Source organism: Dicentrarchus labrax, unplaced genomic scaffold, assembly GCF_905237075.1.
Source record: "Dicentrarchus labrax unplaced genomic scaffold, dlabrax2021, whole genome shotgun sequence".
In the NCBI taxonomy this organism is placed as follows: Eukaryota; Metazoa; Chordata; class Actinopteri; family Moronidae; genus Dicentrarchus; species Dicentrarchus labrax.
Window position 1 is genome coordinate 18,061,429 of NW_026136714.1, and position 27,677 is coordinate 18,089,105.

Genomic DNA, 27,677 nt, shown 5'->3' on the forward strand with positions numbered 1-27,677 from the left:
TGGAATGAGAAAAGATTATTACACGTTATGAATAAATGTGGAATACTGTGGGAGGAAAAATGGTTAAGGGATGGAGGGGATAAGAGGATGAGGGGATGATGAGGAGAAGGGGTCAAGGGATGAGGGGGTATGGGAAGGACGGGTGAGGATTGATAGAAAGGAAGGAAAACTGGTTAGGTAGGTGGATGGAGGGAGAAGTTCGGCGAAACGGTCAGAGGGAACAGAGTGGGTGCTGAGACATTGAGCGGGGGAGCCGTCTCTTCAACTCTTCAAGAGCCCCAGTGGTTCCTGTTTTTTGATAAGAGAGGGAGATAAATTAAAAGGGATAGGGGGGAGGGATGTAGAAAATGAGTCAAGGAGGGAGTGAACGGATAAGGTGTGCTTAAGTATGTTTTGAGCGGAAATGAGGTGAGTTCGGGGAGGTGAGTTCTTTGTTCCCGAACCTAGTTATAAAACTTCATGTATAGGAGTATTATGATTTTACTTAAAAATAAGAGGCACCCACTGAGTAATTTGTATTTATTTTGAGTGTAAGGCCTAAAAATTATGTGGATTTAGTTTCATTAGTGTACACATAGGGCACTACAACTAGGTGTCTGATTATTGTATTATCATTTAGAGCCCACAAGGTAAATCAATGTAATTTATATTTCACATTTAGGACTAGATCCATGTATGGATGGACAAGTAAGACACAAGCGCAAGTGTTACTGGGGCCATTTATGCCTTTGTTAGAGAGTCAACAGTTAAAAGATGGCAGGAAATAAGGGGAGAGAGAAATTGGGTGAAATGTATCTGGTTAGACTCAAACCAAGGATGTTGTGGTTCATGGGGTGCTTTGCATTCTGCTAAAGTTTTGCTTCCTCCCATCCTCGCTCCTATGTCCTTCAGCCTGTGACCTGGAAATCATCTTGGAGGAGACGAGGAGAGAGGAGGCTCCAAGCAGAGGTAGGAGCAAGGAACCTCAACGGTATCCTAAGTTTTTACCAGAGGGAAACACCTCTTTGATTGGAATCTGTTAACTGATTGTTCAGCTGATCTGATGGGACAGTAAAAGGAACATTATTACTGTACTATCATTATATTGTAATACAGTATGTTAGACAAACTACCTGTGGAAACAGGAATACAGGCAGCCACAATGGCACCTCTATTGTTATTTATATTTATTCATGAAATAAAAATATGAAGTGTGAGAAGCTGAATCATGAATGAATCATAAAACACTCACAACCTTGTCTATCATTCTTGTCATGTCTATAAATTTAATTTATTTCCTTCCTTTTTAATTTTACCTTCCAAATTAATCCTGGCACATTAAAGTGAACTTTACAGCTACACAGTCCTCACACAGTCCATGGTGTGTCCTGGTTATTATCATTATATTATTATATTGCTGATGATGGCCTGACACAGCTATTTACAATCATTCCTGGAGCAGCGATCAACATCTGCCAGGAGTAATTCTTTTTTAAAACTGTTACTTAATTATCTCTACACATTTTATGAGATGCTGTGCATCACAAGTAACTGCTGACTTCTCAGAATGCTACCGGAGGGATGTCCCAGTTGGTGAATTAAAGTCCCTGATCATTGTCTCTCATTCTTGCATCTCCGCTGGGAGGAGCTAACACACGAGGAAGATACACAAGGGAGGGAAGCGAGGAGCCATTTCAGCCGAATGGAAAGCACCTGTGGTCAGCGCCTTAAGGCCATAAGCCACCAGAGTACCCAAAAAGTGTCCTTACTTGGTGAAGCATATACTTAATATGAAAGATCACTCTGGACATTCATTTTCTGCTAATCTCACAGTTTACACAGAATACTCAGTTTCTTAAAAATTACATCAATTTTCAGCAAAGTGCACTTACACTCTTCTACATAGTACTGTATGCTTAATTTCCATTCTTAAGCAAAAACCAGATGAAAGGTTCTTATTAGACAAACAATATACCCACCCACTCTTGTCTCTACATGAAAGCAAACTGATCCGTCAGTAGTTGGTGGTCAGAGGGCAAATGGATGTTTACTTATATATGGTCAAATTAAGATGGGAGTCCACACAGGCAGGGAGGTGGTTTCAGGTTTTTTCTTTTATGTCCACTGATTTGCATTGCCCCTCTGAAGTCTGAAATTACACTGATTGTGTCCAGCAGGGAGGTTCATGAGCCAAAACACATCTCCAGCTGACACAATTTGTGAAATTTTCATAAGTGTGGTGGCTACGTGACTCTCTGGGCTCCAGTTTCTGACCGAGGTGAAATGAATTGCATCACACAAGATGCATGAATCCCTGTCTGTATGAATGCAACGTTTCCAACTTATTTTTCTCCTTTACATGACTGGCTGATGTCAGTGCGTCACAGATATCTTTATATGGTTATCTGCTCCAGGCAGAGCACGGCTGAGTGCGCCCACGAAGTACAGCGACCCGCTCAGTCTGTCTAAGTTATCCAAGTCCTCTGCTCAGGAGTCAGGACTAACCCTTTAAGTTTTTGTATGCAGAAAGTGCTTTTTGGGTTGTGAGGGATTTAGAGAGTTTACTGATAAATCATTGCAATTTGAAGCAGAGTAGCCGGAGGATGTCACAGGAAAGACCGGAGAATATTTTAATATGATCCAGTTTCAGCAAAATCAATGAATAAAGTTATAAAAGTTGTGTGCTTTTGTACATCAGGTACCCAGAAACACTCTTCTCCAGCGGCATCTGTCTGTTTTTCCAACCTAATTCTAAGCTTTTTGGCCTTGTTTCAGTCATAGTATGAACTGAGAGGCCGGCATGAAAGGCCAGTCTAAGATAAATAAGGATAAAGCCACTTTAGTTGAGTCTCAGACTAAGAATGTAGAGCTGGAAATATCAGGCGTTGCATAACAGGTTCCCTTTAAAACAAGAACATTTAAATGACAGGTAATAAGAGATTATGACATAATTCAAAATGACAGACAGTGAGAAAGTCTAACACAACCACTGCCTGGCAACCTGTGCAGGGTTTATTCTGCCTCTCTCCCAGTGTGAGATGACCCTGCACTGGATAAGTGGGTATACATAATGAATAGATGGAACATGATTTTATAACATGGATATTTATCATTTTGGAAAGTAACCTTTTAATAGTAAAAGTTTAACAGATGATGAACATACTTAACAAGCACACCTATTAATGGTTCTTGCACAAATTTTAGACTTGCAGAGTGTGTGCTATCCCTCAAATTACTGCCATGAGCTATACTAGAAAAGCATCAAATTAGTTCAGTTGGCCTTCCTTGGTCAATATCAAGAGAATAATAAATTAGCTTTCTAAATTTAATGTCAAGGCAACATAAACTGCATTAATAGCAACGTTAATGATGTCTTGGGGCATAATATGAGTCAGACATAACATCAATCTTGTCTCACAGAACGGAGACAAGCGTAGTCGTAACACATGAAGCAGTTGACTTCATGCATGGCGTGAGGTGAAGCTCAAATATTCCGATGTTTTTTAAGGCAGTCTGTCTTCTGTTTCCTTTCTAGATTTATTGTTTGAGTCCGACAAAGAAACAAAATGGAGTGGACACAGCCTTCACACAAACAAAAGGAAATTATCACTTAAAGTTTTTATTGACAATTGTTCTTCTCTTCTGGACAGTAGAACAAACCCAAATGTTGCACAAAAAACACATTTTTTTTATAACAAGGCCTGCAAATTGTAATTCATTGACATTCAGTTGAACAGCAGAAACTAAATAATTTCTGGAAGGGTAGAAAACTTTTATAAACTTTACTGTACAAATTATACAAATGAAGATCCATTACAAGCTTGAATGATAGATATGCTTTTTCGAGTAAAGACAGCATCATGTGTTGTTGATGTTATCATGAGTATGATGATGCTGATGGTCATGAATTAGTGATTAAGATGACAAGTCAGGAACCTGGAGGGAAAGAAGCATCATGGTGTTGCATTATGACTGTGTTGCAGCAAAGCATTGACAACAAAATGACAACAAAGGAGGAAAAACTGACATGGTTTACGGAGGGATGAGCCCTGGACAAAAATACTTCTCCTTTACAGCACACAGTATTCAAAGGATGAAAGCAGATTCAGAGCACATTTGAATCAGCAATATGACTGCGAATCAAAATATATACCAGTTGTGAGTGGTTGTCTTCAGAAAGGAGGATATACTGTATATTTAGGCTAATCTGTTCATATTGTACTATAAACTCTTCCCTTTTGGGAAAGCTGCTTGTATTTGACATCATCCTGTACATTCTCAAGTTTTTCATTACTTTGATTGGATGATAGCACTGGAGTCACCCTTTTAAACCTTTCCAAAAAAAAACTATTGTGAGAAGCCCTTTCAGTGCGCTCTCTTGTATAACAGTCAAATTGAGAACAATTTCATTGTATTTCTTAGCGCCAAATGGCACAACAGACTTCACTGTCCTTCTTGCTGAGTCTCTGGCTTTAAAGCAATAGTTTGATATTTTGGAAAATATGAATGCTTATTCTCTTTCTTGCCGAGAGTTAGGTCTAGATGAGAAGAACGACACCACTCTCATGTCTGTGTGGTGAATATGAATGAATATTAATAATATGAAAATAAAAATTGGAAACAGCTAATGTGGCTCAGTCAGATGGTAACAAAATCTGCCAACCAGCACCCCTAAACTTCACCAATACAACATATTTCAATTGTTCAATGTGTGCAAAACTGAAGAGTAAAAATGAAAATTTGTAGTTAATTAATGAGCTTTAAAGAGGGCTGATCAGCAGATTTCATTTTCACCTTTGAACAGAGTCAGGCTAGCTGTTTCCCTTAGTTTTTTGTCTTTATAACTAACTAACTAACTCTAAGCTAACCGGCTGCTGGCTCCTGCTACCATACAGACGTGACATTGGTATACATCTTCTCATCTAACTCTCAGTGTCAAACTATAACTATAAAGCTAACAGAAATGCTAGATATTTAAACTGTATCTTTTAACAAACTTTGTTGTTTAAATAATGAACTTGTTTTTAGTCAGTTCCACAGCACAAGGTTGTACATTTTTCTATAAAATCACAGGCTTTGGGAAAATTCACATATCAGTTAAGCTCTCATGTAGCCATACAGTCTGTCATGTTGGTCAGTAGGAAAATAAACATATTTGCATCTGCATGAAATCATCTGCGTTTGTCTTGGAAAGCTTGTTTCCCATGGTTGACCGTGCGGCGCGATACTTGTGTCAACATATTTGTTGGGGTGAGCAGGGGAGCTGAGAACAGCCCATTTTGTTATCTAGAGCTGCCTTTCTTCCTCTGTGAAATGTGTTTTTTCCCCTTTCCTTCCCTTTTGATGTCCTGCAATTGTGTTTGATTTCAACAGAGTCCCATTATCCAAGTACCTGTAGGAAGGTTAAGAGGAATTGTGGAGAAATGGGTCTAACGGGGTGTGTCCTCTGCCCACACTGTAAACACTTATATAGGATGCAGACATTCATTGTCTAAAAAGTACTGGTTTAAACCAGCAGGAGCTAGTTAGGAAAGGACTCAAACTTTCAACTAGTGTGGGGGCCAAGTCGACTTTATATTTGTGCAATGAGGGCAAAGACATATGAATACCATACTCTAACATAACACCATGAAATCAAAATCTCATAAAAAGACCAAAACCACAATTTGTCCTACTAACAAGTATTGATATCATTCATTCATCTTTGCCATATACTTCTATTGTGCAAAAATAAGCAGTTTAAAGTAGTCCCCTACAAATTAACTTCTACTTTTGCTAAAACCTGCAGTGTTTTGGGAACGGTTTTTAAAGGTATATATTTGCAACCTGTTTTTAAAGATATTATGTCTTTAGTGTAGGAACCACTTAGCTTGGTGCCAAGTGCCACAGACAAAGAAGTCAAAAAGTACAAACATATTGTTACTTTCAGGCTTTTCATGGGATTTGTTTACAGTAAGAACATCTAGAATATCACCAGCCTTATCCTTCAATGGATGCAATACATGGGAAGCATAATAATTTTAGTTTTTCTAAATGGTATGGCTGCAAGTTTAAAACAGCAGCAGTAAAAGACAGTATGTAGCGGGAGACTGTAAAGCTGCAGGCAGAGTGCACAGTGCAAACATCTCCCATGTGGTCTGCCTGGAGCTTTTAAACATACACAAATAATAATAATAATCACCTACACACATTTATAGGGATTGACTATTGTCAACTACCAATGAAAAATGTTGAATTTATTGTATAAAATCAGAGTTGTTATTCGTTTCAAGTTGAATAGCGCCGAGACATGTGTAAATTAATACAAGAAAACCCTTCCACAGTCCTGTCAGGATGAAAAAAAGAACTGCATCTCTCATGAAAATTGTATTATTAAATGGAGGGATTTGTCACAGTATGAAACCATGTCAATCTTTCCTCCAACAAAGCTGTTCTATCAAATAGATGGAGGACAATGACAAACCAGAGATTTTCTAGTTCACTCTGTCCAAGCATTGGCATGTTTACATGGAAAGAGTACAGCGAAGATACTGCCCCATATGTAGTGACTGTGGCTGTTAATTGAGTACTACAGAAAAACCCTTAATCGCAAATAAGTAATTTGCAGGCTGCCTCTGTAGACCACTGTCACATTTACAGGAGTGAAACCTTGAATTCCCTCACCAAAAACTGTACAGGGAGGTTTAATATTAAATACTCCATCTTGATTAGGATATCAGAATCAGAGCTTATTGGAAGATGTGTTCCCTAAACAAATCAAAATATGCTTTAAATGTATGTAAAGGTTGCAGGCGTATCGAAAGACAAAAAAGGTACTTGGGTTTGGTTTTGATTACCACTAGAAAAAAATGTAAATGCATACTCAGAAATGTCAAAAACTACTAATTCTTGACAGTCAAGAAGGAGTGGTATTAAATTAATACTTAGTAAAATATTTACCTTTTCAAAATATTGAACTGTATGTTTTCTTTATTTTAATTGCATAGCCTAGAGGTCGTTAGACACCTACATGTGTGGGGAAAGAGTTTGAATAATCTATTAGCTCACTGTCCCTCACAAACACATATAAATATTCTGTCCAATTATCTGTATTTTAGTGCCTTTGCAATTTTCTGGATTCACACTGTGATTCCCATAAAACTCTCTGAGAAAATGAAGACACACATTCATTCCACTGGATGCGAATATCAATGGAGGTATTTTAACATTCGTCTGGTGGGTACAGGGTTTTTGTAATTCATTTCATTCTTCACTTACTGGGAAAAGATTAATTTGTCAATCCAGACAAATGGGTGTGCTGATTTCTAAGTTAGTAGACCATGTAATAGAATCAATTAAACTGAGATATTCTCATTGGAAGGTTTGATTCCCTCCACCAGCGGCTGATACCCTTCCACCTTTTCTTTTTCTCAGAAGCGTTGACTTGCTCGAGCTTGCAAGCAAAGTTGAAAAGCTTGGTTCAGAGTTTAAAGTAGAGATAAACAGTAACTGGCTAAATGACTTTCAGCGTGCACAGATACACTAAAGAGAGATGCTGGCTTTTCTTGTGTCAATTGGAAGCATTGTGGAAACAGAGAGTTTAAAGATTCATATCAGTGTGCATTCTTGGGATCAACTGGGCAAATCTGGGTGACAAAAACAAAGAATCACTTTTTCCTAAATAACCACTGCTGCTGAGGTGCCCTTAAACAAGGCACTTACCCTCCTGACTGCGCAGACACAGCTGCTTAGTGAGCACAAGTACAAGTGTGTTGATGTGCTGTGCAGCTCTTCGTCATGTGTTGCATTCACACAACTGCACAACGTTCAAAGTGTTGTATCATTTCAACCCTGCCTCCTAGAAATTATGTGTACTGTTTTCCTAATTTCACTGTGGTATGAAATGTAATCGCTGCCTTGCCTGGATTATGTTTAGGATTATTTCTGTATGGCACAGACATTGTAGGTAGGTCGGGGGCTGAAGCGTACAAAGCGCAGAACTGTGATGCCCTTTGGTAAAAGTTGGGGAAAAAATGTGTTTTCAGTATTCAACCAACACCAACAAAGCTCTGTGAGTGCTTAGATATAACTAGAATTGTTTTTAACAATGCTTGATACAAGCAAATATGGAACTGCAAGGGTGGGTACTGTAGGGAACACCAATGAATATGGTGTCAGTGAACATTTTGCAGATATGTTTATATGAACATTTTGCAGATAACATTCATTAAAAAAAGTTCATTATGCTCAGTATGCCTCATTACATATTTCAGGCAGCATTAAGACTTTCCCAGAATGTATTTGCTATGCTACAAATTAGCAGTATATTATTGTCATTTGTAGGAGATAGGGTTGTACGTTGATGTGTGGGACTATTTTTGGTTACAGGCACAGTAAAAACAATGAAACCTGGTGGAAAAAAAAGAAAAACCCAACTTGGTTTGAAAAAACTAAATGCAGTGGTGCACTGGAAAATAATGTATATGTAATGCATTTGTTGATAAAGTTGGTATCACAGAAATACACATTTTGAAGTACAGTGGTGTTGATTTGTCATCTGATGCAAACTATTAATCTCCAAATTTAAGAATTTTGGGATAAACAGAGTAAATGTTACTCTCATGTTAGATAGAAGGTTTCCTACTTCTCAAGCCAATGAAACTCCTAAAAATATTAGCTAGTGGATCATGTTCATATTCCAAATGCACTGTGACAGACCCTAAATGATGAGTACTTTGCTTGATCTAATTTTAAGTCTGCATTGTGGAGATCTCTTTAGAGCCTTCAGAAAACGGCGGCCAAAATTATGGACCATGGTAACTTCAAAATGTGTCAAAGTGACTCCTTTGCATAATTTTACACTCCAGATTTTGTAATTAACAGTTTTATAGCTGTTGTGAGCTCTTTAAAAAAGCTGAGAATGATATGTTGCACAATCATGGTATTAAAAAACATATTTGCAGCTTAAGATGAGTTGCAGTATGGCATGGATGGGTGTTGTATGCATGTTTAAATTCCTTAACAGAAAAACAAGGGTGTGGTTTTGGGGAAGGGCTACAGGCATAGAGCGGAGAAAGGCCTCTCTGTTTGAAAGTCTGCGGTGTGTTTGTCACCCACTCTGGCAAAGTGGGCCAATACTGACCGCTAAAGGGTCCAATCAGGCATTAAGGGAAATATGAATGTGTCAGAGCTGGAGCAGAAGGAGGAGCAGGAAAGGTGGGGGTTGTGGAAGCAAGGTGGGGCAAGAGGTGGGGGGGGCGGCAGGCGGGCGGTGGAGCAGATGTGAGCAGAGCTGAGGACGAGCTTCACGCAAAGACACAGTCCCATCGATGCCTCCGTTACAGCCTGGAGCAGGAAGGGGGAGGGAAGGAAAACAGAAACAACATTAAATTGCAAGCCATCTTAACACACAGCCCTTCAGGACACCACACAGTTAACAGGCTACATTCAGATAATGCAGAGCACATGAAATCAAATTTAAATCACATCCTGAAATTGTATTTCAGGTGTTTTTCAATCAAAATAACCAAGAATGTTTTTTCTATGAACATTTACTTTGATGCTTACTTTTTAAAGAAATTTAAATTTAACTTAAAGAAGTTTTCAGGGACTTTAAGGTCAGATATATATATATAAAAAACATTTATTTGCCTGTTGTCTGAACAGAGCAATATGAGAACACAGAAGCCTGTAGCACTAACTCACTAATGAGGTCCACACATCACCTAAAATCCCAATTGCACACATGACTGACATAATTGAAAAAAAGAAAAGGATTGCATTAATTTGGTAAAATTCAAAAGCTAGAGACTTCAGAAGACTACAGTATCTATCATCACAGACTGTGCAGAGCAGAATTCAAAACTTTGCATCCAGGAAAACCACAATGGATCTTAACGAGTCTGAGTGGCACTGTCGTTGCACATTATCTGCCAGATGGGCCAGCATAGGGCCTGCTGGAGGGGAAGACAGGGTCACATCCTCCCTCCTCTTGCATTATGTAAGATTTATTTTTGGGATGTACAGTTCAAACCAGTGTGGGTTTGCCAAGTGGTTGTCAGACAGTCAACCACTCTCAGGCTCTTGAGTGTGATGTGAAATCACCACAGTTTGACCGCCAAAAACTTCCTCAAATATGTCAGACAGGCTGCCTCGCTGGTTGTAATTATTCAGTAAGTAAAGACATTTCCACCTGATTTGATAGTGTGTTTCTGGCATTATTGTGTTAAATGTATTTGTTCACTGAATCAGGCCAACAGCTGCATAGGATTTATTGCTACGTACATACAGGTGTTGCCAGCATGTTTAGCTTCAGGGCTTAACAAGCGTTCCTTTGCTGCAGCTTTTGGGCTCAGTAAAGCTGAACCTTAAGGACATCCTTCTTATATGGTACACTTTGTAGTGCTTATGCTCTCTCTCTCTCTCTCTCTCTCTCTCTCTCTCTCTCTCTCTTTCTTTCTCTCTCTCTCTCTCTCTCTCTCTCTCTCTCTCTCTCTCTCTCTCTCGCTGTCTCTCTCTCTGTCCCTGTCTGTCTTCCAAACCCCTAGTCTAATGAAATGCATCTCCAGCATAATAAGCCACGTGGGTGTCTTTAAATGAATAAAGAGAACCCCACAGTCCTATGAGGGTATATGGCAGAGCTAATCTGCTGCTCTAAATTGGCTATTTTTAAAGACATATATAGTGTGTGTGTGTTTTTGTAGATGAGCATTGTGTTTGTGAAGGTGAACACTGACTTGATCTAATTAGCCTCATCAATCTAATCAGGGTCCTAGAGGAAGGAGAAACAGTTCTGTTATATCTTCAATGTGTGATGTTTGGTGCAAACTAAGAGTTATTATAATTATTATAATATAATTAGATTTTTCTTAAATACTTGCCCTGCCTGCCTCTGCATCATTCATTTCCTACATTTCCCAGAATACCTCATTAAAAACCTTCAGAAGAACTTGTTGCACTCAGTTGCGAGTTGATGGCACATGTAGGTGGAGAAAGTTCCAAACATACTTAGGCAAAGTAAAAGTAAGAGAGAGAAAACATGTGACGTACTAGTTGATGTATTAGAGGAGCTGGTTAAATTCTGGCACAAACAAATTGTGCGTCAGAGGCTGATCACAGTAGTGCAACACAATATCCTGCAGCTCAGTATTTTCACTAATATCTGTCATTATGAAAGCAAGACCATGTAACAATTGCTGAACCTCTGTGGTCACAGGGGGTAATTACAGGATAATTTCCCTTTATCAAGATTTTCTTCAGTCATTTACTTTGGCTGATGCTGTGTTCATCAGATGCAGAGCACATTTTAGACATTTTAGGAGTGACTGCATACAAAGGCAGTGGAAAGGCATGAGTCAATGACCCATTTGTGAGCAAAGAAAAAAAAAAGGAGGAAACCAGAGGAATCAGTTCTGTCACACAAACTCCACACACCAATGGTTGGTGCGTGTGTTGCTAGCTAGCTGCAGCTAATGGTTTTACAGTCAGTTCATTGGCAGTCTGGGGTCAATAAACACAGACTGCAGTAAGTGTGCATAAAGCAAGGGAAAAACTAGGTTCGCTTTTGTGTCAGCGAGTGGTTAAGTTTGTGTTTTATTTTTGTGATTAAACTCTTGAATCTTATGATTGTTACTAACAATAATTATTATCATGAAATGTCACATGTTACATGTTAAATTTAGACTATTTGAGTACAATCATAAATTAAATGTGTCTCAATGCAAAGTCTGTGTGATGAGGGAAAAAAAATCCCAAAACACATTTTTTAACGTATGCACCAACTTTCATTTGAACAAATTGTGGAACATAATATCCAGTTCTCATTAAACATCTGATAGTCGGACCTTTTAAATAACAACAGAGCTGATGACCACGATGCATTCTGGTCAATTGAGGCCACTGCTGGCAGCATGATTTTCTGTCTGTGTCTCTAGTTACCTTCAAAGACTGTTGACTGGTTGGTAAAAAGAAATGCTAACATTTACCACTGACATTTTAGAGAGCTGAAATTTTTCACACTGTCAATCAATTTTCTTTTATTCTCTTCAAGAGTGTTCTGTTTCTGTTTGGTGCTGCCATGAGGATCAACTAGTTATTCTATTGTTTGAACAGCATTCAGAAATTCAGTTTTATTACATGCAGCCTTGTTGCTCAGATAGGACGACAATTAAAATATGGATGAAATAAAAAATGGTGAGGACAAACAAAATATCATGAAGTGATGAAAAGGGTCTCAACTAAAAGGTAATGTGCAAGGGCAAACATAAGGAAATATATTCTATTCTTTATGTATTTTCCTTTGTGGAGGACTGTTTTCTTGATCTCCATCAATGAATTTCTTTGGACTCACATTCTGCCTTCTAGTTAAATCCCCTTCCTTTCTTTGCTCCTATCTTTCTCTTCCTTCCTTTAATTAAGTCGTTTTCATAACTTGTTGGGTTTTTTTCATTTCACCTGTAATTATTATATATCCACAGTTGTGATCTCAGCACAGTTTGTACATGAACTTGATCATCCATTTGTGACGCTGTTGAGCCACCAAATCTTTTGATCCCTTTGGATTTGTTAAAAAGTCACACTTGGGCTTTTATTTCTCAGGAACATGTCAAATCTAATCTTAATTGGGATTTTATTAGATTTTCTACAATATTATTTCATTGACCGAATTAATTGTATTATATACTCAACCTGGAAATGAATTATCTGGTTTAATTGTCTCTTGAATCCCGATTGTTTTTATTTTTGTTCTTTGTGTCTGTGTGCTGTAACAAGAAATGCACTGAACCATATCAGGTTTTAACACTTTTAAGAATCTCGACAGAAACCAAACATTCATGCTCTGATGGGCTTCAGCCTCTCTGAGATTGGGTGATGTGGATTTTTTACGCTTCAGTGGCTGAGGCTGGACTTTGGAGGTGGAGGTGGAGAAGAAAAAGGAGGAGGACTGGCTGTGCAGACAGGTAGAGCTTTCATCTGTCCATCTATTTATCTTTCGACCCATTTTCGCGCTCCATGCCCTCACTAACTCACTTTCTCTCTTCAACCAGTGACTCACAGGTCTGATATTGTATGCCATACAAACACACACACAAGCATGCACACAGTGTCATCCATATACCAGTTCGTTCACAGAGCAGCTGAGATAAATGAAAGACAGAAACACACCAGATCTCAGAATTTGTACTGTTTTAGCAGCTTCACTGTTAATTCCACCCTAAATTTACAACTTAAAACTAATTCTAAAGTGTAAAAAGTGGAAATATTCCTTGGCACAATTATAAAATGTGAGTTGAGTTTCTAGTCAAGTTAGACAAAATAACCATTATATGCAGAAGTGCGGGATGTTGAGAGAGTTGTAGGGCTATTTGGTATCAAATACCCTATTTACACCTAGCATGAACATATGATCTCTATCTGCATATCCTGTCTGGGTAGGAAAAAACGCAAATTCCAGGGTTAAATGCATGTAGAACGCATTGCGATTTAATTGGCCTGACCATGTGATCAGCTCTCCAATAAGGATAATTAATATGAATAACCGACCCAGAGTTCTGTTCTTTAAACAATAGTCAAGTGCCCATTTCAACAATAAAACAGGTTTTGCTTGCTGTGATTCTTCCTGCAGTTTATAATGATAGGGGACAAAATCCAAAGTCCAAAGTTTGAAGCTAAACAAGGAAACACTAAAAGAAAAGGTTATACTAAAAAGGTTGCAACTTTGAAAGTTATCTACTTAATACTGAGCCGCCTTACATTAGCTTCAGATAAACTCCGAATTGTAGTTTTTGCACAAAACCAGATGAATAATCACATTAATGGTAGTGTTCCTGTGGGCACCTGACTATTGTTTTAAAACAGATTTGGAACATATCCTTAAAGCAAGCCCAGCAAAAGCTACAAGTAGCAGTAGCTAGCAAGTTTTAGCAACTTTGTAAAGAGTGAATTAAAAATGTCCATGACCTATCTTCCCTTTACCTGGAGTCAACCAGTCCTGCCTAACTAATTTGCATATTGTCCTATGATCACAAAATCACATTTTACGAGGTAAGATATGCTAGATACTGCTACTTTGGACTTCTATGGGAGATGAGGTTTTAGTTGACCTTTCAGCTGACCTTGTTTTTTTAATTAAAGAGATGAGATCACAATGCGTTCAAGCCAAACCAGGTCACATTCTGATCTCAATGTGTTCTGTTCGCATTAACACCTTCCATTAACATGCAATTTTCATTATCTAGATAAGATATACAGATATCCATGTTAATGCCTGGTGCAAATGGGGTCTTGGAGATCACTTTTCCCAGCTGCACTTTGTTTTGGATTAATTGCGCCTCTCAATCATGGAGGGCAGCTACAAAGGCCATCTTAATCTAAGAAGAAAATGGCAAAGTAGTATTAGCCTTTTACTAAATTTTGCATGGCCGTGATATATCACCAGACCTTTCTGTTGGCTCTATTCTGATTAAATACATTTCTCTTTTTATATTACTGTTATTTCCATTTGTTATAAGAAGTACAAGTTCAGAGGGTTGTGTCAGAGGCTAACAAGTGCACACTGTTCATCTCTAATAGAGGTCAGGTTTACTGTAAAGATAGAATTGTGGATGTCTTTGTAATGTTACTGCATGCAAGGTGAAGCTCTTGTCATTGATGGACCCAGCTAAGCTCAGTTCGTGGATGTCATGGAAACAGGTATAAAAGGAAGAGTAGAAATAAATAAACCAGGCAACTTCAAATATAGACGTCTCTAACCTCAACCTTAACATAACGGTTTGGTTGGAGGATTGGTTTGTTTTTTGTTTTTTTAATCTATATTTCCACATGGTGTTTGGAACCCAGTTCAAACCTGTTTTCGACTCCTCTATATTATTATATTACTATCAATATAGATAGCTAACAGGAAGTTAATTAGGCTTTTTAGATCACTGTTTCTTCATTCACACAGAACTATCGAGTGGCTGCTTGCTGTCTCAAATGTTGAATGCACAAGCAACAAGTGGAAACTGTTTTTGCTAGTGTTTAAGAGTGCTCAGAATATAGTGGAATATAATCGTGTATGGAGTGACTGAAGAGGCGTAGATTTTGCTGCAAGAATTCAAGAACAGTTCAACATTTTAGGATATATGCTGATTTGCTTTCTTTTCTCTCTTGAGAGTTAGATGAAAATGTTGATATCATTCTCAATGATGTCTGGTCAATGAAAGGGTCAGTCAGCCAGCAGTCAGTTAGCTTAGCTTAGTCTAAAGACAGGGGGAAACATCTAGCCTGTCTCTGTCCAAAGGCAGAAAAATCTGCCTTCCAGCACCTTTTAGGTTAACTAATTAACATGTTGTATCTTTTTTGTAAGTGTAAAAATGACAGATTTCGGTTGCATGGGGGTTGTATGCTGGATTATTTCCTTGCCAAGTGCAAAGGCTTCTCTGCTGGTTGCCGGGCAACCCCAAAGTGACGACTAAGGCAATATGGTTCTTACAGCCATACATGAGACAAATTTGAGAGCGCTATCAATCTTATTATCGAACTGCTGGCAACCCTATTGTCAAAAATGTCAAACTATTCCTTCAATAAGTGTCTATGTGTTTTATCTTGGTCATTTACACTGTCTCCTGCTATGAAAACCATTGGAAAACATAGTGACTGACATGAATTCACAACTACAACCACTGTTCTCTGTGAAAGTTGATTTTATAGCTTTTTAATTACCATCTTTCACACGGGAGGTGGGTGTTTCATAGTAACTGATTTTGTATTAATGATCACTTGAAGTATTTAGAGTACACAGCAGGTTACACTTTTTAAAATCAGCCCAGAGATTACATCAGTAAAAAAAATTTGTAATCATATATATAGGATTTAATTAGTAAGCACTGACTCAACACTAAATTTGCTCTTTAAAGACGTGTTAAAAACTTCAACCAAAGTAAAATATGGATAAGGGTTGACTAAGAGAAAAGATGACATAAAAGAAACAGAAAACGTCCAAAATGAAAACATCTTTTTATTTGTCATACACTTTGTAAAGGATGAGTGCAAATAAAAGAGCTTGTGACCAAAATCTACTCATCACTAAGCCATGGACCATAAGGCATCATTAAATACAAGCTTTTTGGAGCTATCATCTACAATACAAGGACGGAATCAAGGAAAAGAAACAACACAGCATCAATGCTTATGCAATTAGAAGGAAAATGGAGGAAAATAAATTTAAATGAACAGAAAACAGAAACAACAAAAAAAAAACACAACACAATTTGTACATTCAAAAGAAAGAAGTCAAAAAATTCACAAGGAATATTGATATTACGGCAAGTGACGATAAAACATAGTCTACAATCTGTTATGTACACTTGGCACTAATGTTAGATCTTTGATTGTTGTCCAGTCAGGTTGTTGTCAACTCTAGCATGTGCACAGGTCGCTCTTTTTTTATTTTTTTAAATTATTTAAATGCTAGTCTAATTCATTTATATAATCTATAAATATTCTGAAACAATCATTCTCTCAAAGCTGTTGAAAAGTTTTGCAAAGCCTGACGTTTAAACTTCATTAGGTATTGAGATCAAACTGCTCAATGGACAACAGTTCATCAGAAAAATGCTCACATACTTTTTATATATAGTGTAGAAGGATTTTTTTTTATAACAAGAATCAATCTTTGATAGTCCATCTCATGCACTTGAAAGTTGTAAACAGTACAAATATAAATGATTCACTTACAATATTTGAATCCCAGCAATTCCAAAATAGACAGACAGACTCCAAAAAACAGCAGCAGATTGTTTATATGCATTTTCCAACACAGAGATGTGTATATAATGAGGTGGAAAATGGCTATTTAACATGATTGGATTGTCTCTATCTATTTGACGTGGCTGGAAAGAATCAAAAGCAATATACAGCTCAAATGACGCCTCAGCTTCCAATTCATGATGATATGACTCAGTTTTGCTATATATCTAAAACATACATTTAAAATATATTATGATATTCAGTATGAAGTACAAAAATGGCCTGGGGTGGTCTTCAGCATCCTGATATGTCTTTACTGATATGTTAAAGGGAAACTTCAGCCAGATTTAAGTTATTTACTAGTTACTTTAACTTTATAATCCATAAACTCCATAATCCACACTTGTTTCAACATTTAAAAAATATGAAGGCAAGTTTAAGATTTGTCCTCCATAGTCAACTTTTCAACAGTGTTGTAGTCAGTTCTAGTTAATAACAAGACAAGACAATTTTGACTGTTTTGTCAAATAAATTAACGATGAAAACCAAAGTCAGAGAAGAGAACAACATTATGAAGATCTGCTCAAATATCGTAATAGTTAATAAAATGGTCATTCACTTTCTGTTCAGGGTGTGAAAATATAGTTTTTAGTTACAGCGCTTCACAGGGAGGCATTGGCGTTTTCCTCTAAAATGAAAATGTTCTGAGTGGACATGCCTTTGCCTTAAAGTGAGACTATCTATCTTCTGAGAGGAGAAATAACTAACAAATAAAAAGTTGAATTCATAAGTAATAAAATAGACAAATGCTCAGTTCAGTAAAGCTGCTAGAGTCCGACTTGTTTTAGTATGACCGTAGCTTAACTGATATTTCTGAGCAAGTTTACTGACATTTCTCTACTTGTGCTGCTCATACGGTAAATTGGCATTTAAGCTAAATGCTAACCATAGTTGTAGAAGTAGTAACTGATCATTACATACTCGTTAACGTCCATTTTAGTCTCTGTGGTCACTTTCCAGCAAAAGTTGCAGCCTCACTTTAATTAGCTCCACCGTGCGTGAATCTGTTTGCATCCCCTTTTTGTCTTTTCAGCTGACTTTTAATGCAGTCAAGCTGTCTCCACAATTCACTTTGCATTCAGTCTGAACACACCTTTAGACAGCTGATTTATGAATCATTAATTTAAGTAATTTATTGTTAGAGAATGTAAGTTGGCAATTATTTGGGAGAGTTCATCTTCGATCATTTCTACTTTCTAGTGTAGCATATTAAAAAATGTTCAACTTTTACCCGTTTAACTGTTGTTTATGACATTAATGTTGATGAAATATATACTGATTCTCAAAAATGCTCAGCATAAAAGTGAAAAAATATAAGTTAAAGGATGTTCTGGATAAAAATTCAGGTTGAGGCAGGATGAATTTGAAGATGTTTTTTTTTTATAAAGTTATTTTTTTGGCCTTTTATTGCCTTTATTAATAGTGACAGCCGAAGATAAACAGGAAATGGGGGAAGAGAGAGAGGGGATGACACGCAGCAAAGGGCCGCAGGTCGGATTCAAACCCGAGCCGCTGCAGCAACTCCATACATGGGTCGCCAGCTATACCAACTGAGCTAACAGGGTGCCTGAAGACGTCAAATTTAAACTGAGTACAACACTGCTTTTAAGCAACTCCGAACAAATTTTAACAAACTTAAAAGTTTTAGTTTTGCCTTTTTAAAGGTCATGTGCTCTCCATGTACGCATCTAACAGTCAGTCATTACAGAGCTTGTTAAAACATATTTTTCCTGTACAGAGCCAAATCATTCCAGACCTCGGACCCAGGCCCGTAAGCAACAGCTTTCTTTGTCCAAACTATTTTATAAAACAGTTTCAAACACTACTCAGAAAGCTTAAGTTTTATTTTCAATACTCTGTTACTGATTAGGGTATACAAAGTTGTGTATTGATTGAATAAAATAACTTACTGGACTGACTACAGTAGCAAGCTTTAGATTTTTATCTGTATCTATTATATTCTGTATCTATCATTAGCTATTTAAAGTAAAATAATATACATTTATTTTATAGGTAATGAGGGATGGGGGGCTCAGTGATAGCATTTCTGAAGGGAAATTAGTTCTGTAAAAGTTGGCGAGATACATTTCAAGTGTCAGCGATTTCACAGAACAGCGTAAAGTGAGGGAGTCCTGGTCTGACCAGCGGCCTTTTTTTTTTTCTTCCCAAGATATTGTTCAAACATCTCGCTTATGTTCACAGGCAATATTCAAAGCACAGGCTGATCAGAGAACAGTCTCCCATCAAAGAACCATGCCAACCCATCCCCACACAAACGGGGATGCTGGCTTCTTCACATTCAAATGGTACGGTGTGTAAATAATAGGACATTTTTAAAGGTAAATAAAGCTTTTCAAACAAACATGTAACCTGTACAGACATCCACACATGAGAGACCATGAGGTAACACTGACAAAATGATCTACACAGTTGACAGACATAAGAAATGGCAAGACAATGTTGTGAAAATATACAATGCTTGATGTTACAGTTACATTCATCCAAAACAAAAAGAAGGGGAAAAAAATCTACATTTGTACTCAAACATGTGTTTTTTTAAGTCCAAGATGATGCGATCAATCCGATCAAGTTACAAGCAAGATACATCCAGAAATAAATCAAATATTATGAAGGGATCAAGTCAATAGTAAAAGACAAAAAGATAAAGGAAAAAATATCCTGTATGGTTTAAATCAAACCAAAGAAAATTATGAGTCCCGACTGCTTTGAGAAGCTGGACAGTCAACTTATCTGTACACACACATGCCAACATTCCATGAAAATACACACAGCACGGGCAGTTTTCATCACTGGGCTGGCTTTTGGATTCAGTGCATTCTTTAAGGAGGTGGGTTATTTATGTAGAGTTATGGCGGCTGTTTTGTTTTTGTTTGCTTTTTTTTAAGTTGCTGATTGTTTGCTATTTTGTGTCCCTAACTCATTTGACATACTCAGCTGACTTCCAGAAGTGCCCTGGGTGGGAAAGGCGACGGTTCCGTTTTGGCAACTTTTCCAGTAAATCTACCAGCTTGGAGAAGCTGGGCCGCTCTTCCTGCTTGAACGCCCAGCACAGAAGCAGAATGTCCTGGAAAAGACAGAAAAGGCCTTTTAGATTTCTCAATTAAACATCTTGAGGTGTATCATAGGGTCTTCCAGGTAGGTCGGTATTTGAGACTCAACAATCAAATCAACAATCTTTCTCAAGAATGATTGACCCCACTTTCAAAGGTCGAATGTGTAAGATTTAGATATATATACTGTAGATATAAAAGGCTCATTCTGAGCTAACAAAAACACAACAACTCTTATTTTCAGCTGATTATACACTAATGAAAACATACCTATAAGTTTTATATTCCATTTCTGCCAATAGATCCTCCCAAATGTTACATACTGGCACGTTAAATCTTTACTTAAAACCTAAAAACCCTAAAAAAAAATACTTTTCTTATAAACCACCAGGGTAAATGTAATGCATTTATGCAAAATTACATAAGGATGGCTAACAGATTTCTAATTCCCTTCTTTAGAAAGCTTTTCATCACTTATGAGCATTCTTCTAAAAACATTCTATGTTCCTTGGTATACTTCACCTTGGTGTATCCAGCCCCAGTTTGCTGGATTGTCTTTATCACGTTTATTTTTTTGTTTATAAAATGTGTTGGTGAAAAATTAGTCTAGGATTCAATGAGTGCTTAAACGTGAAAAATATGCAGCAATTCACCCAAGTTTGAAAAATAGAGTGACTCATGAACTGTGACAAATTAAAAAGAAAAACTTACTGATATCTCCTTCCCCATGCCAGTTTGTGCGAGGTTGGGCTTCATCCCGCTGCCAATCTGCCATATGATCACCTCTGCTGGCTGACTCTTGTAAGGCCACTCACGTGCGTGTAACTCGTACCAGATGGTGCTGTGAAGACAGAACGGAGCGGGTCAGTGCTTTGGACTGTCTGGTCAAGAGAATAATACCAGTCTTCAAAACACACCTATGGAGGGTTCACGTCCCAATCAGTGCTAACACAACCAGGCAAGATGTCAGTCACAACTATAAACGATCCAACTCAGTGGTATTGATCATCTGTCAGATAAATGTACAGCTACAAAAAGAGCATTTTTGGGGGCTGAATTGTTTCTGCAAGTTAAAGTTTTGAAGAACAATTTCATCCAGAACAACACATTTTTAATTACTGCTCATGCAACATTAGCATACACCACCCTCCCTGTGCAAATAAGCGGTTATTTTCATTCTGCTCTTGCTTGTCATGTTTGAGTAGCATAAAAATAGCTCTTTGCCAGGAGTAGGGGAAAAACTGACAGCTGATTGTTGATGAATATGTAAAACAGCCTTGGGGGTCACCTCTAGGTAACACAAGGACTAACAGAGCAGCTGGACATTGTGCACCAGTGCTGCACTCTGCTTCCCTTTAGAATGATACAGCGACAAAACCTCCATATGGGGGACCATCTGAAAATGCAATTGTGCTTGGAGTCAACAGATCAGGGTCCACCTCCACAAACGAATCAGTAATGGCAGCAGAGGAAGACCAGGAGCCGTGGGGATTTTTAATCAACTTAGGACAAATATAAAATTGGACCTTGGAGGAGGAGGGGGAGGCCACCTTGGTTTGAGAAACCAAGAGACACTCAGAAAAGCAATTTGTATGTAATAATTGAGGGAGTCAGTGAGATGAACATTTTGGGCAGTTTCCGGTTTCAGGTGATGGTAGGTGGATTTTGTTATCTTAAGATAGAGTCAGGATAGCTTTATGCTAAACTAAGCTAACCTGCTGCTGGCTATAGCTTCATATTTACTGTACACAAATGAGACTGACATCAATCTTCTTACCTAATTGTCCACAAGAAAGTGCATAAGCATATTTCACAAAAATGTTGAACTGTTCCTCAAATGCACTGGCTCATAACTTGCACAACTGATACTTTTATGTATATATCTGCAAGCTCTACTGTAAACTTCAGAAATTCAGGGTATTTGATTTGTTTTGTTTTTCCGTCGTTATTTTGAAGGAGGGTACATTTCGTGATGTTTTTCAGTACTACAGTTTATTTTTATTCCCCTCGTATTATGTTACTTTGTATTCTGTTTAAATCAGTATTGTTGTAAAAGGTTGAATACAAAACAACTGCACCCCGCCTGTCTTTTCGTCAATAAAAAGATGATTATATAAAACAAAAAAGTGTATGAATGTTAATTATCCATTGTGTGTTTGTTTTTTTTTACATCTGTGCTTTGACGTCTACACTTGAACTACCTGTTACAGAAATACTTTTGCAAATAACATCCTCATCACCAATGAATGGGCTGCAGTAGTGGGAGAAAAAAACATGTATCATAAAACATAGGCCATTAGAATTAACAATAAATCTAAATCAAGAGTAATAATGAGTTAATTTGCAAAAACAGATAAAAGCTTTTCTTTCACAGAATAAACCAACACAAGTTTGATTGATATTCCCTTGAGTAATACAAAAAAACATGATTTAAGTAAATAAATCAAAACAATATCTGGTTGTACCTTATTTCAACTCTGTGGAAGTCCTATTCAGTGCAGTTAAAAGCCAATCAAATAGAGTCACTGAGGAGTTCAGAGGGAATCGAAGGTGTAACTTTGTTCAAAAATGTAACATATCTGACGTAAAATGGAAAATACCTAAGTGGTACCAAGTTACAAATGAATGCATTTCACTGTGGGGTGGGGAGGGGGCAGATCATTGGATTTCACTTTTTAAGTAGCAAGCTCTCCCAAGCATTATTCATATTTTCTTTCAGCTCTAATCTTGACTAAGAGAAAAACTGTAACACCATCCCCACAATATCTCAACATAATATAATGTTATTGATTGGTAAAATTAATTATGCCCAAAGAATTAAACCACCAAATCACACAACACAAGTGGAATTAGTACTTCCCAAACATAACAAAATGATGTGTCCTGTGTACCAAATTTTGCAGCCATTCTTTATTTTGAAACCACGAGCTGTCAGTGTCACTTTTTGTGACACATTTATATTAGTTTTCTACACATTTTTAATTCACTGTAGTTCTGCTTTCTGTTACTGTAAGTTTCAAGATAAATGAAGGTGGGAGCTGCTGTAAGACAGCGACAAATGATAACATAATATTGTTGAATCATTGACACTCTTTCCCCCTAACTCCCCAATCACCCAATAACTTTCAGTCTAAAGTTCCTTAGCTTTCGTCAGTCTGTAAAAACACATTCTTGTAGTCTTTCTTTGCAGTCATTAACAACTGATTTTTACTATTTTCACTATATTTTTTAATTTTTTTATCTTTGAACATTTACATTTGCCAATCAGGAGATACTGGCCACTGTAGTGTCATTTTCCTCTGATGCTCTGTGGATGAAGGTTGAAATTTTCTATTCACCTCACACAAACTCTTGTTGCTGCTGCCCAAACATAAAGCTCCATCACCTACTGCGCAGCTGAGACTTTAACCTGGTAAACGCTCTAATAGACACAAGCTGTTTGAATACCCAATTGTAAAAACTTCCATGAGATTAAGTTTAGCATATGTTCAATCAGAAATGCATCATCATTTGTAAATCTCATCCTGCCTAATCAATCAGTTGATGTCCCTTAGCTCCTCAACATTCACACACCTTACCCTCTTCCTGCGATATATAGGTTTTAAAGGTAATTCCCTATGGTTTGCATCATTTGATCAACTAAGCTTCAAAACCTTCTCTTGCACCCACATGGGAGAACCAATCAAGAACCAGTGCACTCTTTGTTTAACCCAGTCAGCTTCTTTGGTATATCCCAGTCTTCTTGCTGCCAATGCTTTGTACATCACTGCCTCCAAGGGTTCATTCGTAAAGTGTATGTGCCAAGTCATGGGCCTTCACTGTTCCTGAGAATATGAGATCTTTCTAATAATCAGGTATATGGGACCAAGTGGAGTCTATGTCAAAATCAGATATTTTTTAAGCAATTAAGTTTTAAAATTGTTAATCCTGCTCTCATTAAATGGTTATAAGTTGGATATCTAAAGCCTGACAATAACAGAAGCAAAAATGTCATTTAAAATATCACATTGTCTTTGTACAGTAAGCAGTGAAAATCTGTATCTATAATGAGATCTGAAAACCTGTTAATGAGAGTTTCCTCTTTGTCATGTGATGTGGAATTTTAGGACACTGCTCTGTAAAAGTATTAATTTATTGAATTCACACACATATTTTGGGTCCGTAAAACCTCTCTTTCAACAGTGGGCTATGATTGTCCAACATCAGGCTGGACAAACAAACAGGAAGGCCTCAGGTAAGAGGACACTTACCCAAAAGCAAAGACATCTGACTGTTTGGAGAAGGGAAGTTTGTCCTCCTCTGTGTCCGGAGAGAGCTGCTGGATGATTTCTGGGGCCAGGTGACACAGCCAGCCGTTGGGGATCCTCAGTTTGTCTTCTCTCCGGCTGCAGAATGAGGAAATATGCAGATGGAGACTTGTCAGGGTTTACTGATCTCCTGTATCATGCTGCCAAGTCATTAAAGATGTTACATTGCTGCATTTTCATTACAACACATTGTCATTGCAGCCAGCCATAATATGATAAGTTGATGATGTTGCTTTTCAATTACTGTTTCAGAAAAGTGTGAGTGCTTTGCAGTTCCATCACCGGCATATTGTATTTTATCAATGGTATAGGCTGTGTGATAACGACAACCATTGAAATTAATTGCAAGTCACACTGTAAGAGGGGTCTAATAAGTTTTGATCACAATCTGTGTTATACTGTACAATAGCAATTGTACAGTAACAGTATAACAGCACATCCAAGCCTGCTGAATCATAATCTGCTACAGTATTGCAAGAGTACAAAAATATGCAAGTAAAAACATGTAATTAACTCATACGATGTGGAGCAAAACAATACCTTCCATGCCCTCCCATGCATCTATAAACCTCAACAGAGGAAAAGAGGGTTACAGGAAATGCTGGTATAAATAATTTGAGCTTGTCAGCTTGAGTTTCAGTCAAATCCTCTGACTGATCAGAACTATCTGTCCACGGTTTTGTCCTTTAAAGGAAAATGATAGTGTTTTCTCTAAAATCTGGGTTTCATTTTAGTTTTATTATTAGTTATTGTGGTTTAATTGCACCCTGTGTGAGTATTGTTGAATATCACTGTGATGGGCAGAACTACAAAAAGTGATACTGATTGTAACTGATTGTCGTCATTGTACTATTTGACCGATCAATCAGCAGTTTTAAATCAACTGTTTTAAAAATCGATAAAGTAAAATAGATTAAATACCTACAACATTTTGGGAAATAAGCTTATTCATTTTCTTGCCAGGAGTTAGACGAGAAGATCAATAAGACTTGTCATTGTTTTCTGGGTAAATATTAAGCTAACACCAGCAGACGGTTAGTTTGGCTTAACATAAAGACTGGAAACAGGGCGAAACAGAAAGTTGGCTTTGTCCAAAGGTGGCCAAATCCATCTACCAGCACTTATAAAGCTCACTAATGATGCGTTATTAACACATATTAGACAAATGTAAAAATGACTTGGTTTTACTGGGAGTTACATGTAACTATTTCTTGGCAAACAGCAGCCTGCAGTGACTATGGAGTCTTGTTGTCATTGTGATGCCAGGACACCAACTTGGATTAAACATACAAAATACAACATGTTATTCAGTGAGCTTTCATAGGTGCTTCTTAACCTTTGGACCGAGCCAGGCTAGCTGTTGCCCTGTTTCTTCTCTTTATGCTAAGATAGCTAATCGTCTCCAGGCTCTAGCTCCATAGTTAATGCACTGATAGAAATCTCTGCTGGAAAACATATAAGACTTCTCATAATCTTGAAGTATTTATTTAAAATGAGTGGCACTCATAAAATACTACTCAAATATGCAACTGTGCATACATTTAAACTCTCCCACCATCTTACCCTAACAGCTATGTTCATAATTTAATATCTAAACATTTTATGACTCCAAAACACAACAGATTATTGTACTATGTGAGCATTACTTCATAACAATATGATTAGGGTTAGGGTTATATATTGGAAACATCACTGTTAATTATTCCTGCTGTGCAGGCAGATTAAGGTGTTTTCAAACGTTCACTGCACTGCTCTCTCTGGTCTTTCACTACTCACAAACATTTTGTGAAAGGTTGATGAAAGTCTTGACCTCATGAGGTCAAACTCCAGCAGATACAATATGTGATTACTGGTTTGCTCAGCCATAACATGGCAAATGACAGAAAATATACTCTATTTGTTAGAGGAGTAAGAACCAATTTATAGCGTTTTGATCGTTACCAGTGATTCACTGTTTTCTTTGTAGGACATTTCTGCTTGTACCGTCGGCTTTATCCAACACTATTGAATTTCTCTGCTCATCCTTGACCTGGTTATTCTCTTTTTCTTTCTCTTGAACACCTCCCTTAAACACAGTTTGTGTTCTTCAATGGGGAAGTGAGAATTTCTTCCATGACATCTGTAAAGATAGACTGAAGACAAACAGATTTTGTTTGATTTATGCCAATTTAAGGTAAAAGGTTGCACTTCTGTAAGTTAGGCATGTTATACTTTAAACACAGACTTAGTTGGGTTTAACCATCTCTAGCTCATTATCCATAATCCATGGTGTTTCTTGTCAAAAAGATGATGTTGCAGGAGAGAAAATAGGAGCCAGTAACAGAAGCAAATATTTATCTGAGCAGAAAAGCTGACACAAGATCAGCTGATCAGTTTGGTCAATTATTAATGGTAATTGTACAATCTTGAACGTTTTACTTACTGGTCTTAAAATATATAAAAAAGTAAAGCTGACTGTTTTTGTGTGAATATTATACAAATTCCTGTATTACACATGCTAAAAAAACTGCTCCTGCCTCTGATGTGTATTGGCCATAATTACCTGCCAGCCTGCAAAACCCCAGATATGGTGAAGAGTCCAAAGTCGGTGATGACAACTTTGCCGTTGTCATAAAAGACGTTCTTGGACTTCATGTCTTTGTGTAAGATCCCCTTCGCGTGGAGGTAGCCCATCCCCTGAGGACAGAGAGAGCGAGAGAGATGTGAATTTCCTGTAATATAATGTGTACTGCAAAAGTGTTCTGGGGAATCAGTGGTGAGTTGTTTTACCTTGACCATCTCTTGTGCGATCTGTCTGGTCTTGTTAACATCCAGGACAACTTTGGCATCGCGCACCACAGAATAAAGTGTCCTGCCTTTACACAAGCTGTGAGAGAGAAACATAGACAAGGACAAGATTTTCGATTTACTATGTTGACGTGTAATAGTTTTATTTTACTTTAAAACATTTGGCAACACGTCAACCCTGTGATCACATTCTGACACTGAATCTGAGTTTGAATGTCCACCTTCCCACTAACCATGCTGGTGTGCTTTTACAGTCATTTACTGCTTGTCTGGTTTGATGATTTCCTCATTAAAGCATCGCTGTTTTCTCACAGTTGCCAAAGTGATGGATTGTGATGATGATGGGTGGAGCCATGTGAGCATGACTGACCATCTGTTATGGGCCACAAAGTAGTAAAAACATGTGCACTGCTTTTCCACTACTGTCCTTCAAAATAAAATATTGTGCAGCATCAAATTGGGCTTAAATGTTGCATATGTGTTTTTATATCTTGTCATGTCATGGCATGTTTATGTCTTATGTAAAGCACTTTGATTGCCTTGTTGTTGAAAGGTGTTAAGTCAATTAACTTAAGAATTAACTGCAGTGTCATGGCACATTCATTTTACAGTGGTGGGAGTGTGGATTGTGGACTTTTCACCACCTTGCCTACGGTTTCATGTTCATATACAAAATATTACCACTTTCTTTAGAGCAAATGTCCAGAGTGAAAGCATCCTTAGTTGGAATACTAACACAGTATTACATTTTTAAGCTCTTACAATA

General features: G+C 37.5%; 1 protein-coding gene across 4 annotated transcripts in view; it reads right to left on the reverse strand.

Moving 5' to 3' along the window:
- Positions 1–3,582: 3,582 nt before the first annotated feature.
- Positions 3,583–27,677, reverse strand: part of ksr2 (kinase suppressor of ras 2) — a 107,997-nt gene continuing 83,902 nt past the window's right edge. For 3 of the 4 annotated variants that reach the window (XM_051423819.1, XM_051423817.1, XM_051423816.1), the window contains 5 exons: positions 26,894–26,990; positions 26,667–26,800; positions 24,068–24,202; positions 20,529–20,658; positions 15,938–19,831 (listed from right to left, as the gene is read on the reverse strand). In XM_051423819.1, the coding sequence (XP_051279779.1) occupies positions 19,685–19,831; positions 20,529–20,658; positions 24,068–24,202; positions 26,667–26,800; positions 26,894–26,990 (643 nt within the window). In that variant the 3' untranslated portion in view covers positions 15,938–19,684. Of the gene's footprint in view, positions 9,304–15,937; positions 19,832–20,528; positions 20,659–24,067; positions 24,203–26,666; positions 26,801–26,893; positions 26,991–27,677 lie in introns of those variants that run through there. The other variant, XM_051423818.1, reaches the window with a different exon arrangement.